General features: G+C 37.0%; 1 protein-coding gene across 11 annotated transcripts in view; it reads left to right on the top strand.

Annotated features, from left to right (window-relative positions):
- The window catches only part of Set2 (SET domain containing 2), a 106,499-nt gene that overhangs the window by 23,440 nt on the left and 69,254 nt on the right, over window positions 1-13,805 (top strand). For all 11 annotated transcript variants that reach the window (XM_019061393.2, XM_019061391.2, XM_019061392.2 and 8 more), the window contains 3 exons: window positions 182-301; window positions 8,299-8,427; window positions 12,920-13,121. In XM_019061393.2, the coding sequence (XP_018916938.2) occupies window positions 182-301; window positions 8,299-8,427; window positions 12,920-13,121 (451 nt within the window). The remainder of the gene's footprint in view (window positions 1-181; window positions 302-8,298; window positions 8,428-12,919; window positions 13,122-13,805) is intronic.

Here is a 13,805-nt window from a genome sequence, read left to right as displayed (position 1 = left end):
TGTAATTAAAAATACAACTGTCACAAAGGTCAATGTAGCTAATTTTGGAAATGGTTTAACAATAATTAAAACGTTATCTTAAATCAAGTTATCATTAGTGAACTTAGCTTTTCTTTAATAATTTTGCTTAAACTGCACAGCATTTCCCTACAATTTATATCTTGTTTTTTTGACAATCCAGGTCTATTAGCAAGGATGCCAAGCGAATGGTCTGCGAATGTGGATCAACCAAAGAGGAATTAGCACCCCATGAGAAAGGGTGTGGTGAATACTGTCTCAATAGGATACTTATGATCGAATGGTGAGTTACAGTGTACACAACATTCAGATTGTGATTGTTATCGAATAAAACCAAACACCACTTCCTAATTTAATCTTAGGTATCCTATTCCAAATGTTTCATCCCATTTAAATGCTCTTTTGGGGAATTATTTCTAAACGGTACCTTGAGGTTAAAATGTCAACTTAACTTTGGTATGATGAAATTTTGTGCATCGTACAGGAAAACTCTTTAATTTTATGAAATGAGTTCACTTTTCATTTCGAGTTCCTAGATTCGCAAGATTTTCCAGTTTTTCTGAAGGCATGTCGAGACCAGTGACTCTCGAGGTTATGTTAGGAGTAATTTTTATTCATTGCACATAGCATCTTTATGATTTAAAACCACATGGAGTTACAGTTAAGTTCCTCAAAAATATCAAACAGCCTTCAAAAACCAGAAAAGTCGAAATATATGCAATATTTTTCCTCATTTTGTGAAGGCATGTGAAAATGGAATGTCCGCAACAGAAAAGCTACTTAACTTGATGCCATTTGAATCAGCTTGTTCGAAAACACACCAACTCAGGTTTTTTTCGATATTCACTTTTTTACGGTTTAGTAACATTTATGGATAGAAGCATCTGCACGCAAAAAAAAAAAATTCGAAATTGCAATCGGAAGTGCTCGAAACAGCGATGGGAAAAGGGAAAAATCGAAGTATTTCATTGGAAATACCAATTTTTGGCCATTTCAAAGGAAACGGGCGACCAGCAAATTTTGGGGTTTTCTTTTTTCGGTTCAGTTTACCTTGTACCAACAAGTTATATAATTATTCAAGCGTTATTCAGGTCGAAAAATATAAATTTTTCAGAGCAGACCATGAAAAATCTGTATCTGAAAGTTGGAGGGAACGAAAACACACCAACTCGGAAAGTTTTAAACACTTAATTTTCTGTCATCAAACATGGTGTATCGATTTCAACTTGGTGGTTTACTAAGTCTCTAAGTACCTGTCCTTTGGCACCGAAAAGGTTTTTCATAAACTAACTTCTTCGCCCACTGCGCAGTTTTAGGTGTTTCCTGAACAATTTTTTTTTCTAAGTTGGTCTGTTTTCGAACTCACCAATTCATCCAACGCAGGAGCCAGTTTAGAAGTTCGTGTTTGGTGAATGATAGGAAATGTTCTTAATTGATACTCCAATAGTGTTAGAACGTATTTAGATACTTCAGTTATCATGTTATGCAAAGTCGAAAAAGTAACGTCCGCAACCGAGAGGACATTACACGACTCCAGGTAGAAGTAATGTCACAATTAACTTGTTTGATAAGCTCATATTAAAAATTCAGGCACACTATAGCAAATCTATTATGTTTCAATTTATTTTCACTCATATACTGTGTTCAATTTTAAATTTAATGTCGGTAAAACGTCACCTATTGTTTTCTAAGATGGTTGATACATTTGTCCTGATGATGTGCATTTGAAAGCAATTTTATTATTGATCGTAACTACTTTTAACCTCTCTTCGTGTTCAACAGCACGGTTATCGTGACTATCCTGCGCCTCCTACTATAACAGCGTTACTATAGTGCACACCGGGGGCCTATATCGGCAATGTTGCAAATTGCTGCTATCTGTCGATGCCCGCGAAAATCACATTTTTTCAACATGATTTTGAGAAATATTTTCGTGTGCAGTGAAAAACTCTGAGGCAATTTTCTGGGCAGTGCACTTGGCCAGTTTTGGATATTTTGGTGATTGTCTAGGTAAAAAATTGTTGTATTGCCCGCGTTTGATGGAATAATTTTGACAGGCACCGGCACTAGGGCGAGTCAAAAAACATTGAATTTCGAATTTCAAAAATGTATGGGGGGGGGGGGAGTTACGCCTAGGCATCAAACTAAAGTGTGCCAAAGCGTTCCTCGAACAAAAAATTTCTTGGGGTGCCGCTTTTGCAATTTGTGTCGAAAAATCATCACGTAATTCAAGCTGTTTTCGCCGATTCCATCGCACCGTTTAAGCATTATAAAGATTGGCTAGAGCCCTGATTTTTGGAGTATTAACTCACTTCTAGTAGTCATTTAAGGTATGCTAAGTAGTTCTTAGATCAAAATATTTTGGGTGCCCCCCACATGCCCTTAAAAATGCAAAAAACGCGATTGCTGCCGAATGCACCTCGTATATTTCAACGATTTTATCGATTTTTTCAGGTGACTTGGCAACCACGCAAAAAGGAAATTTTCCGTTTATAGGAACCATTCATATAGATGATTAGGGGAAAATATTAGTTTTTCGAATGCAGGCGGTTTTTCCCTCATTTGTCAGCTCACAGTTAGGCCGAATCGCTCGATTTGGCCGAAATCACATCGATTTTCGCTATTTTTTGGCACGACTTGGCAAGCATGTGAAAAATCGAGCTTTCAATTTTCGTAGACTCTATTTATAGTAGAATAAGAGGACGTACTAAATAATTTGCTGGGGGATGTTTTTGTACCTCCGCGGAGCCCTTACCCAACCAGAAAAACACGATTTTTAGCGACTTTTCAGCGGTTTTTGACGATGATTTTCAGTGACTTGGCAACCACGCAAAAATTTGACCCTTTAATTTTCAGAGACTCTTTTCATGGCAGAATAAGATCCCGTAAAACGTCTTTTGTTTAGGTCATTTTTTGTACCTCCTCAGAGGCAAGAAAAAGATGTCTCTTGACTCCCATTCATCACTTTAAAAACCTTAAATATTTTAACTCTTTTGTTTACATATTTGAGCTGTAATTGATACCAAAGTTCACCAAAATATTTAATTATTAAATTTTAGTGATTTAATTAGTTAATTATTAAATATTATCAATTATTATTAGTTTTATTTCATTATTGTATTTAAATATTTAATTCATTGAAGGTTTAATTTGTTACTTTACCTGATTTAAAGTAAAATGCACAATTATAAAGTAAGAAGTCTTTTAATAAATAAACGTTTAATTAACAATACAAGTTTAATATGTGAACAAAAGAGTTAAAATATTTAAGGTTTTTAAAGTGATGAATGGGAGTCAAGAGACATCTTTTTCTTGCCTCTGAGGAGGTACAAAAAATGACCTAAACAAAAGACGTTTTACGGGATCTTATTCTGCCATGAAAAGAGTCTCTGAAAATTAAAGGGTCAAATTTTTGCGTGGTTGCCAAGTCACTGAAAATCATCGTCAAAAACCGCTGAAAAGTCGCTAAAAATCGTGTTTTTCTGGTTGGGTAAGGGCTCCGCGGAGGTACAAAAACATCCCCCAGCAAATTATTTAGTACGTCCTCTTATTCTACTATAAATAGAGTCTACGAAAATTGAAAGCTCGATTTTTCACATGCTTGCCAAGTCGTGCCAAAAAATAGCGAAAATCGATGTGATTTCGGCCAAATCGAGCGATTCGGCCTAACTGTGAGCTGACAAATGAGGGAAAAACCGCCTGCATTCGAAAAACTAATATTTTCCCCTAATCATCTATATGAATGGTTCCTATAAACGGAAAATTTCCTTTTTGCGTGGTTGCCAAGTCACCTGAAAAAATCGATAAAATCGTTGAAATATACGAGGTGCATTCGGCAGCAATCGCGTTTTTTGCATTTTTAAGGGCATGTGGGGGGCACCCAAAATATTTTGATCTAAGAACTACTTAGCATACCTTAAATGACTACTAGAAGTGAGTTAATACTCCAAAAATCAGGGCTCTAGCCAATCTTTATAATGCTTAAACGGTGCGATGGAATCGGCGAAAACAGCTTGAATTACGTGATGATTTTTCGACACAAATTGCAAAAGCGGCACCCCAAGAAATTTTTTGTTCGAGGAACGCTTTGGCACACTTTAGTTTGATGCCTAGGCGTAACTCCCCCCCCCCCCCATACATTTTTGAAATTCGAAATTCAATGTTTTTTGACTCTCCCTAACCGGCACTCCCACTTTTGAAGGTGGATCCCCCATGTTAACTACCAATGAGGGCAGCAAGGGTCTTGGGGGGATGAAATTCAGATTCCTTTCCATTTCTGAAATTCGAAATTCAATGTTTTTTGACTCTTCCTAACCGGCACCCCCACTTTTGAAGGTGGATCCCCCATGTTAACTACCAATGAGGGCAGCAAGGGTCTTGGGGGGATGAAATTTAGATTCCTTTCCATTTCTGCCGTATCAGACTTCATTAGACCTAAAAGAACTAAATAAATAGCACTATACGGGTGATCTAGGACACCCTGTATTTTTTTAAAAGGCGCATTTTTATACTAATGAAAACGTAACGTCTCTTACCTTTGCTGTTCTGTTCATTTTCACATATAATTAGCGCTTAAATTTATTTTTAGGTTGTATTTTAAAGACAGAAGCTCAGCTGTACCATCACCTCAGATGTTTATTTCGGAAAGTTTCTCACAGCTTCTCGTATTGAATTTAAGGTGCAATTCATAGAGTGTTCTGACAATTGGCTCTCCTAATTCATGTTGTTACTTCTTCATTCAATCACTTGGTAAACTGCGAGAGTTACAGCCTATTTTAGGTACAAAGTTCTTTGGTAGTAACGTCCGCAACAAAACCTTGTAACGCCCGCAACGCCATAAAAACGGCAATATCCCAAAAAAAATCATGTAAACTTTATTTAAGACGGATACTTAATTGTAAATTAGACTCAATTAGCCGTTACCAGGGTTATCCAGAATTTAGATGAGGTAAATAGTTCCTATAAAAATTGAAGTCAAAGTAAGGTTCTCACAAATGAGAGGTCTTTTTCGTAACATCTGCAATGGCCTTCTTTGATCTGCATGTTGCATTGAACACAATCTTTTTCAACAAAAATTTGCAGCATGATAGAGAGCAAGGTACATTACTCAGTCTTCGAAAAATTTTGAATTTTGTGGGCTAAGCAGACCTACTTATCGACAGTTTCAGGCATAGAATGTAATGTCCACAACTAAAATAATTCCCCTTGACCCCTCTTTTATTGTTGCCAAATATTGTTTTGCTATGTGGTGAACAAGCTATACACAATTAATATCAATTCTAAAACATAGGGCCTGGGATCTAAAAGTATTCAGATTCATTCCGAATAGATACATCTCAGGGAAAATCATGAAATCAGTATTTAAAACCGCAAAATTCTTACATTTCTTCATGGAGACTATTATTGTAACTTGCATATCCTTGTCAACTTAATGGTGAAGAAATAGCCAGAAGATTAAAGAATCAATATTTATGCTCCAAAGTCATGGCAAGAATCTCGTCTTCCTAAAGACAAAGTATTGAAAAGTGGGAGGAATCTCTCAAGTTTTCGTCGAGAATTTTGCTTCTAAATATCAAGGAAAAAGACAGTGAGCCTCCAGACAAGGTATGAATCAAAGCACTTTGCAACATGTTTTCTCTTTAAAGATTCACAAGGAGAAAAAATCACACAGAGGAAGTATGAAAATTGATGTTTACTTTTTGCAGGCAAAGACCCCCTCGAATGAGCAGGCAAGATGGCTGCATGGCGCGACGGGAACTCAGAGCAGTTTGAGCACTTTCTACTCTAACCCATCCTATCATCTGCCGCTTCCCCACCTTATCCATCCGAGTACCTAATCATGTTTCCAATAATGTAAAATGAATCAGTGAGTTCGGAAACACTCCAACACAGGTTATTTTCGATTTTCACTTTTTTACGGTTTAGTAACACTTATGGATAAGCAGAAGCATCTGCATGCAAAAGGATATTTCGAAATTGCAATCGGAAGTGCTCGAAACAGCGACGGGCTCTAGCGACGGGAAAAGGGAAGAAACAAAGTATTTCATTGGAAATACCAATTTTTGGCCGATCAAGGGAAACGGGTGACCATCCGATTATGCAGTTTTCTTTTTTCGGTTCAGTATACCTTGTGCCAACAAGTTATATAAATATTCAAGCGTTATTCAGGTCCAAATATATACATTTTTCAGGGCAGACACACTATGAAAAATCAGTATCTGAAATTTGGTGCTTTACAAAGTCTCTAGAGTACTTCTTGCGTCCTTTGGCACCAAAAAGGTTTTTCTTAAACTAACTTCTTCGCCCGCTGCGAAGTTTTAGGTGTTTCCTGAACAATTTTTTTTCCGAGTTGGTGTTTCGAACTTACTGATTCAAATGTCATCTTAGGTACCTAATGCTATTTATTTATGTTCCCATATTTCACCCCTTGATGCCTGACTGGTAAAATTCACTAATTTTTGGATCGTTACGTACTTTATTTTTTTAGCAAATTTTTCTAGAAATATGCTAAGCGCCTCGTTACCTTTAACAGGATGTTTCCTAGAAGTTGTACCATTGTGCCACAAAAAAAATTGATAAATTTGTGCGAATGCTGAGTTAAATTTGTAGCTTGATGGTTCATCTTTACATGGAAATATTTTTGGTAGAATTATAAATTCCACGATGAAAGTCTGGCAACACAGCTAATTTAGCAAAAGCCCTCATATTTCTTGAAGTCAGGAGAGGGTAATTTTTCTCCCCCCCCCCTCCTCCTAACTAGTTCCCCCAATGCTCCTGAAAACATCTCTGTGCACCTCTGCTGTGCGCAAAAATCCTCAAACTCATCCCTTATCATCTGGCATCCTCATGACTCAGATATAAATGAAGCCCCTCCCCCCCCCTTATTTTCCATCAAAATTCAAAATGTAAATAGGTACGTTTAGGATTTGATTTCAATGCCTCAGAACGCTGAGGCCCCCACACAAGCTTGTGATTTCTCCAGAAATGCTAAAGATTTTCCCTCCTTAATCCTTAAATTATATCAGAAAAATGTCTTGCCAAAGAATTTTGAGAATTACCGCGGCTAGGACTTGGTTTGAACTCTTTTAGAAAATTAATCTTGATCAAAAAGTTCAATTCACTGAGCTGAACAGTTTAATTTTTCTCCGAGAGTGAAATTCGTGCTTGGCGCCATTATGAGCAAAGAGTAGAGGAGAGGAGAGAGCAACAGAGCATAATCATGGAGTCCGAGCGAGCTTCATGCACGCTCTACCAGCTACTCCCGCTCCGAAGAAGATTCGGCGAGGCCCTGCTCGCCTGCTCATCGTAGGGGGTCTTTGTCTGCAAAAACGCTCAATCATGAAAATCATCTCGTAATCAAGGTATAAGTGTTTACAAGCACCATTAGTGAAACGGCAAAAATACAAATGTAGTTGTGTGTATTATCTAACCTCCATATGATCTAATAAAAATATGTCTAATATACCGTTCAGGAGTTGGTTTCTGAACTTCCCAATGTGTGAATCAATTGCTACACAAAATTTTGAAGAGTTAACATATGACTTTTTTTCTGATCAGACCTCATCTGGTGGCTTATTCTAGAATTCTGTACAACACGCACAAGACCAAAAGTTCCTTGCAAGGTCTCTCTGATCTGTTGAATGTGCACCCGTGCATAATTGAACAGATTATTTCCCAAATCAAGTAAACGCCAAAATTGCCGATGCAGATGAGAAAAACAAGAAAAACCGTTTTATTTGCTTTGTTGACAATCTTCAAATTCCAAAAAATGTATGTTCTTTTAGAAGGCTGTTTTGAAATCATACATGATTGATTATAACAGAGGAAATGAAGAAAAAACAATTGTTAAGAGTGGAAAGTTACCTTTGACAACCATATTTTCCAGAATTTTCTATTTTGAAGTTCATTATGAAGGGAATGCCGTATATCAACGGTGTAAGTCGGCAGTCACATAACGCGGTTTGCGATGTCGTAGACTTCCTGTCATTCTTTATTTTTTGAACAGATAAGTACTCAACGGCAATTCTTTAAAACTGCCGTGATTTTTCTTCTCTGGGCGAAGAAAGTTCTGCTAAAACTTCAAGGAATGATGTCAATTTGTTCTCCTTTAAAAAAATAACAGGTGGAGATTTTAAGACACCACCAACGAGATATGTGATTGCGGACTTACACCGTCGATATCTTACTTGCTTTCAAATTATAGTTGCATTGTCGTTCAAGATTTTGTTCCGTGTGCAATTTTTGAGCTGCAGTTCAAATCTATTCAACCTCTCATTTCAGTGGATCAAGATGTCCCTTGTACAGCCGCTGCTCTAACAAGCAGTTTCAAAATCGAGAATACGTCAAGTGTGAAGTTTTCAAAACGGAGAAAAAAGGCTATGGAATTAGAGCTCTAGAAGAAATTCCAAGGTGAGGATATCTCATTGAGCATCAATTTTTACCGCATGACATTTATCTAGTACAGATTATATACTTATTCAATGCCGATTTGAAAAAATGCGGGCTGTTCCACAATTTTTTCCATTGCATTTTCAGGAGTTCCATATAAAATTAGAATTCCTTCTTGTATCACATTTAATCAAATTTTAAGTGAAGGAATGACTGCTTTAGTCTTTGAAAATCCAATCTCACTTCAAATGGAAAAATATTGTGCCACTGGATCTTGTAACTTCACATGAAGAATTGACTGATGGATATGCTTTAACCAATGTTTGTTTACATTCACTATCCGATTATAATTTCATTGAAAGGATAAGTAATCTGATTGTATGGGAGCCATGCTAAATTGGATTTACTCTCAGAAATGCGCTGACATTTACCCTGGAGAAGCCTACTTTCGAGGCAATAGAGAATTTGCAGGTGCCTTGAATTTTGTGAATTTCATCCTTAAAATGATACTGCCATTAAAACTGATCACTAGAATATCCTTGGTTTTTAAATTGGACAATTATTGAAGAAAATGTGACGAAATAACCTAATCTGCTTAAATACATGTGTCTACCCAGAAAATGCTGCCAGATGACGTCATAAGGTGGCACATTTTCTCACTTTTAAATCGATTTTCCTCCAATTTTCCAATTCAGAAAAAAGTATGAAAAATACTGCGAACTCAGCTCATTAGGCACTCGCAGATGAAGCAGTACAATTTTTGTGTGCAAATTCTCCATTCTTGGATCTAACAACGGCCCCATTACAGCTCCAGGACAGTCAATTTTACATTTCTCAGTATATTGCATTATGATTGAAATAAAAGTACCGAAAATGTAAGTAAGCAACGTCTAAGTATAGTGTACAATACGCCGAAACAATGATTGTCTCATCAGTTCATGGCCCAGGAGTAAACCCAAGATATCGCGAGAGATCAGCAGATCAGCTCTGTAGCAGATCAGGGCTCATTCTTCGGACAATGACAGCACACTCATTTATTTTTTTAAATCAAAGAATAAATTAAACCATTCACTGGCATACCATTTATTTTTTTGTTAACTGAGACCAGTAGTAGGAAACTTACCTTTCCATGTACAGTAGGGTGGACCGAAAATTGATTTTTTCTCAAAATCGTTTGTGGCTAGTGAGGATATTTCTACAGGGTAAACATGATGAACATTCTTCCAAATCGCATAAAAAAATTTCAATTTTCTGAGGTTTCGAATCTAGCATTTGTAGGATATGTTTTAAGCCCATGAAAAATCCCAACGAATAATTTCGATTTCCTGAGGTTCCGAATTTCAATCCAAGTCAAAATTGGGCTATTTCTAGCAATTGATGCTCTTTTATTTTTATTTATTTTATTTTATTTTAAAAGTCTCCTACATAAAAACTGCAATTACAGTCATTATGCAAGTTATTAACAAATGAAAATATTACAATAGCAATAACAACAAAACATTGAATTAGTATAAATCATATTCTTTTTGAAGCAGCTCATCAATGCTATAGAAAGCTTCACGAAGTAGGAGCTGTTTTAGCTCCAACATTAATGATGCGAAACCGGTGTCCCTGAACAGAAGTTTTAGTTTTGGTGGCAGAGAATTGAGAAATTAAATTTGTAGATGCAAATTTGATATTGCTTTCGGACACCTTTAATGAGATTTTGATGTTTTTGATGTTATGATAACTGGAACAGAGACTGCATATGATATGCTTCGATAGCTCATTATTGCACGCATCACGTCAAGTGTCGGGAGGCCGGATCAATTCATCGCGGACACTAGCTTCAAATCTGAATGGGATCTCCCTTTCTTTTGTTCTGCCATCACGCCTCAAGTAGACAGATGCGATGGGCCAGCAATGAAGTTTAAATCTTCACATTTGAGGGATTGATCCTTGAGTGATTATTAGATCCTGAGTTAAATACCATTGCCTGGCAATGATATACAAATCCATGCGGTCGATAACATTCTCTGATGTTCGCTAATGAAATCCAGAAAAAAATTGAAGAAGTTTTGATAAAAATACGTTTACTATAAGTTTCTATGGAAAAAATAAAGTGTGACTGGGAGTCTACAATCTCGCGAACGGACATACGTGGTCTCACACTTTTGTCATTGATATGTAATCTCTGAGCTGGTCAACAATAACGAATTATAACTTAACATATGTCTGTAAAATGAGCAAACAATTAAAATATAAAAATTTGTGGTTGATCCCACAGCTAGCCTCGGCTTCAAAATTCCAAAATTTTAACTCTGCCTAGTTTAATTGCCCTGACTATACAGGGTGTCCCAAAAGTCCATATCCCCCCCCCCCCCTCGTAACTGTTTAACGGTTAGAGATAGAAAGACAAAACTTTGGTAATGTTTCTATCTTAAAGGGGATCATCTTTTAGAGGGGTCAAAAGTTTTGTCCCTCCCTCGGGAGGGGGGGGGTCCCCCACCTTTTTTTCAAATGATGTGATACATCATTAGAAAGAACATAAAAAACTAAAAATTTTGGCGCAAACCGCAGATCAATATCTTAATTTTCGACCGAGTTATTATAGGTCAAAGGTCAAATTGACCTATTTTCAAAAAATCATAACTCCGGTTCAAATTATCGTGAAGAAAAAAACAAAACGGGAAAATTCTCCTAATTGTAAGCACTTTTAAGTAAAAATCACAGAAATTACTTCTAACTAATTTTAAGGGGGGGGGGGGGTTTGGACCCCCAAATACGTCAGTTTAAAGGTCATACGATTTTCCTGCGATTTGAGCCAATTTCCCTTGACTTTGCTTCAACATTATCTTGTTGCGATGGGGGGGGGTGGAGGTTTTTAGTCGGGGTCCGAACCCACTCGTACGCTGCTGACCATCAAGCATGCCTCAATCTCATGTGTGCAGGGTGCGGGTGACTCTCTCGAGCAGTAGTTGCGGGAACTCGGTTTTATCCCCGCCTGCGAAGCAAAAAAAAAAAAAAAAAAAAAAACATTATCTTGTTAAGTTCAAAATTAGTTCAACATTGCGTTTTCAAGTCCCCAAATTTCGGGCAAAGTTTTAAAAAAAAAACGGATTTAAACGGTCGAATTTAATCACCTTAAATTTACTTTTTTGAACTTTGCCCAAAATTTGGGGGCTTGAAAACGCAACGTTGAACTAATTTTGAACTTTCCAAGACAATGTTGAGGCAAAGTCAAGGGAAATTGGCTCCAATCGCGGGAAATCGTATGACCTTTAAACTGACGTATTTGGGGGTCCGAAACCCCCCTTAAAGTTAGTTTGAAGTAATTTTTGTGATTTTTGCTTAGAAGTGCTCAGAATTTGGAGAAGTTCCTCGTTTTTTTTTTTTTTACAATAATTTGAACCGGAGTTATGATTTTTTGAAAATAGGTCGAATTTGACCTTTCACCTATCATAACTCGGTCAAAAATTAAGATATTGATCTGCGGTTTGCGCCAAAATTCTTAGTTTTTTATGTTCTTAAGAAGAACATTATAAGATGCATTCCGTTCGTTATAAGATAGGGGTTATCCTTTGAAAAAAAAGTTGGGGGGCCCCTGCCCCCCCTGAGTAAGGGAAAAAAATGTTGACCCCTTTAAAAGATGGTCCCCTTTAAGATAGAAACATTCCTGAAGTTTTGTTTTTCTATCTCTAACCGTTCAAAAGTTACGAGGGGGGGGGGGTATGGACTTTTGGACACCATGTAGTCCACTACTTACAACCTTGGTCGATTGCGACCTTCTGTCTCCACCAATAGGATCGCTACACTTAGTCCTCGGCTCCTTTATCAATTGCTTTGCATACCAATTTCAGCAATATACCTGCGGGCAGTAATAAGCACAAAGGAAATGTAGAATTGGCACACAGTTTTAATATGAGTGCCAAACTTACTGACAGTTCGTCCAAAGAAAGGCTTTCAAAGCGTATTTTTGTTGATGATCGGTCGAGCCAAAATGCCGCGATAATGGCGGCGAGATCATAATCGGGTTGGTGAACATTTGAGGCTAGACTTTCGAAATTGATGCTGGTCAGATGCCATCATCTTCATCAGGTCTTTTTTAAACCCTACTTTTTGTTGGATTATATATTGGCTCCAACCTTTGCAAGAAATTTTACCTTCTAACCTTTTACCTTTACCTTCTATCTGTTTGGTGAGTCTGGGTGTTGTTCCAGAAAATTGTGATCGCCTCAAAACAAAATACGAAACTGCATGATTCATTCATTTTGGTTCAACCTATCATCAACGAAAATACGCTCTTTTACTTTGACAGAAAAAGCATACTCTCTCTTAACTTTCCACTGTTGTAAGCCTGAATGGTCTGATTTTTGAACCTTTGTTCTAAGGACAAAACGGTATTAATTTAACCTCTAGAATTGCTCCTCGTATCAGCTTTTGATGTTACTTTTGCGTTTCTCTGTAGGATTTTTAAAGAAACCTTTTTTTCGTTGCAAGCAAGGCAAAATATGTGTATGTATTCTTTTTGCAGTGGGGCTTTCCTATTTGAATATGTGGGCGAAGTCTTGGATCCCAAGGAATTTCGTCGAAGAGCCAAAGACTATGCGAAAGATAAGAATCAACACTACTATTTTATGGCCTTAAAGAACGATTCTATAATCGATGCCACAATCAAAGGCAACATCTCACGATTCATCAATCATAGTTGTGACCCGAATGCTGAAACACAAAAGGTGTGTATGAACTGTACGATAAATTTTGCTGTAATATTTAAACTTGCACTGAATGATATCAAAATCAAGTCAGTAAAAAGAGGGCTGTATGTCTATTTTAAATAAAACAAATGTTATCATCAGTTGAATGGACCACTAGACTAGGTGCTAACTCAAGCATCATCAGATGTTTTCTCATCAAAACACCAAGGGCAAAATTTCTGGATTGCCAAATTATTGGAAGTAAAACTCCTAACGAAGACAAGAGTTTTTTGATGTGTCAGTTCAAACTTCTTGCTCATATAAAACCATGATCTATTTGAGTTAAATCCCATAATATACGTTACCATTACAGTCTTTGCAGTATGGAAATGTGACAACCTCAATATCAGCACTTTGAACAACACAGGATGAGATAGGAACACTGCTTATCAAGAAGCCTTCCAAAACCGTGATTTGATTTAAGTAGAATCTTGTTACATTTTCCCCTCTTTTCAAAATTAATCACAGAACTACCTCAATTAAATCAACCAAAATCCATTTTTGTGATTCTAAAATCATGTCAGACCGATTTGCATAGTAAGAAATTGTGAAATGACTCGAAAGAGGGTTATTTAAAATCTGCGATTTTACCCTACGCTTGGATTTTGCCCGGAGTTGGATATGTTGTTCCCTATCACAAGACACGCCTTTTTCCGGCATTGG

The sequence above is a fragment of the Bemisia tabaci genome, chromosome 1 (genome assembly GCF_918797505.1).
Source record: "Bemisia tabaci chromosome 1, PGI_BMITA_v3".
Taxonomy (NCBI): domain Eukaryota; kingdom Metazoa; phylum Arthropoda; class Insecta; order Hemiptera; family Aleyrodidae; genus Bemisia; species Bemisia tabaci.
The sequence above is the reverse complement of the archived record's forward strand: the minus strand, read 5'-3'. Positions and strand labels throughout refer to the sequence as shown.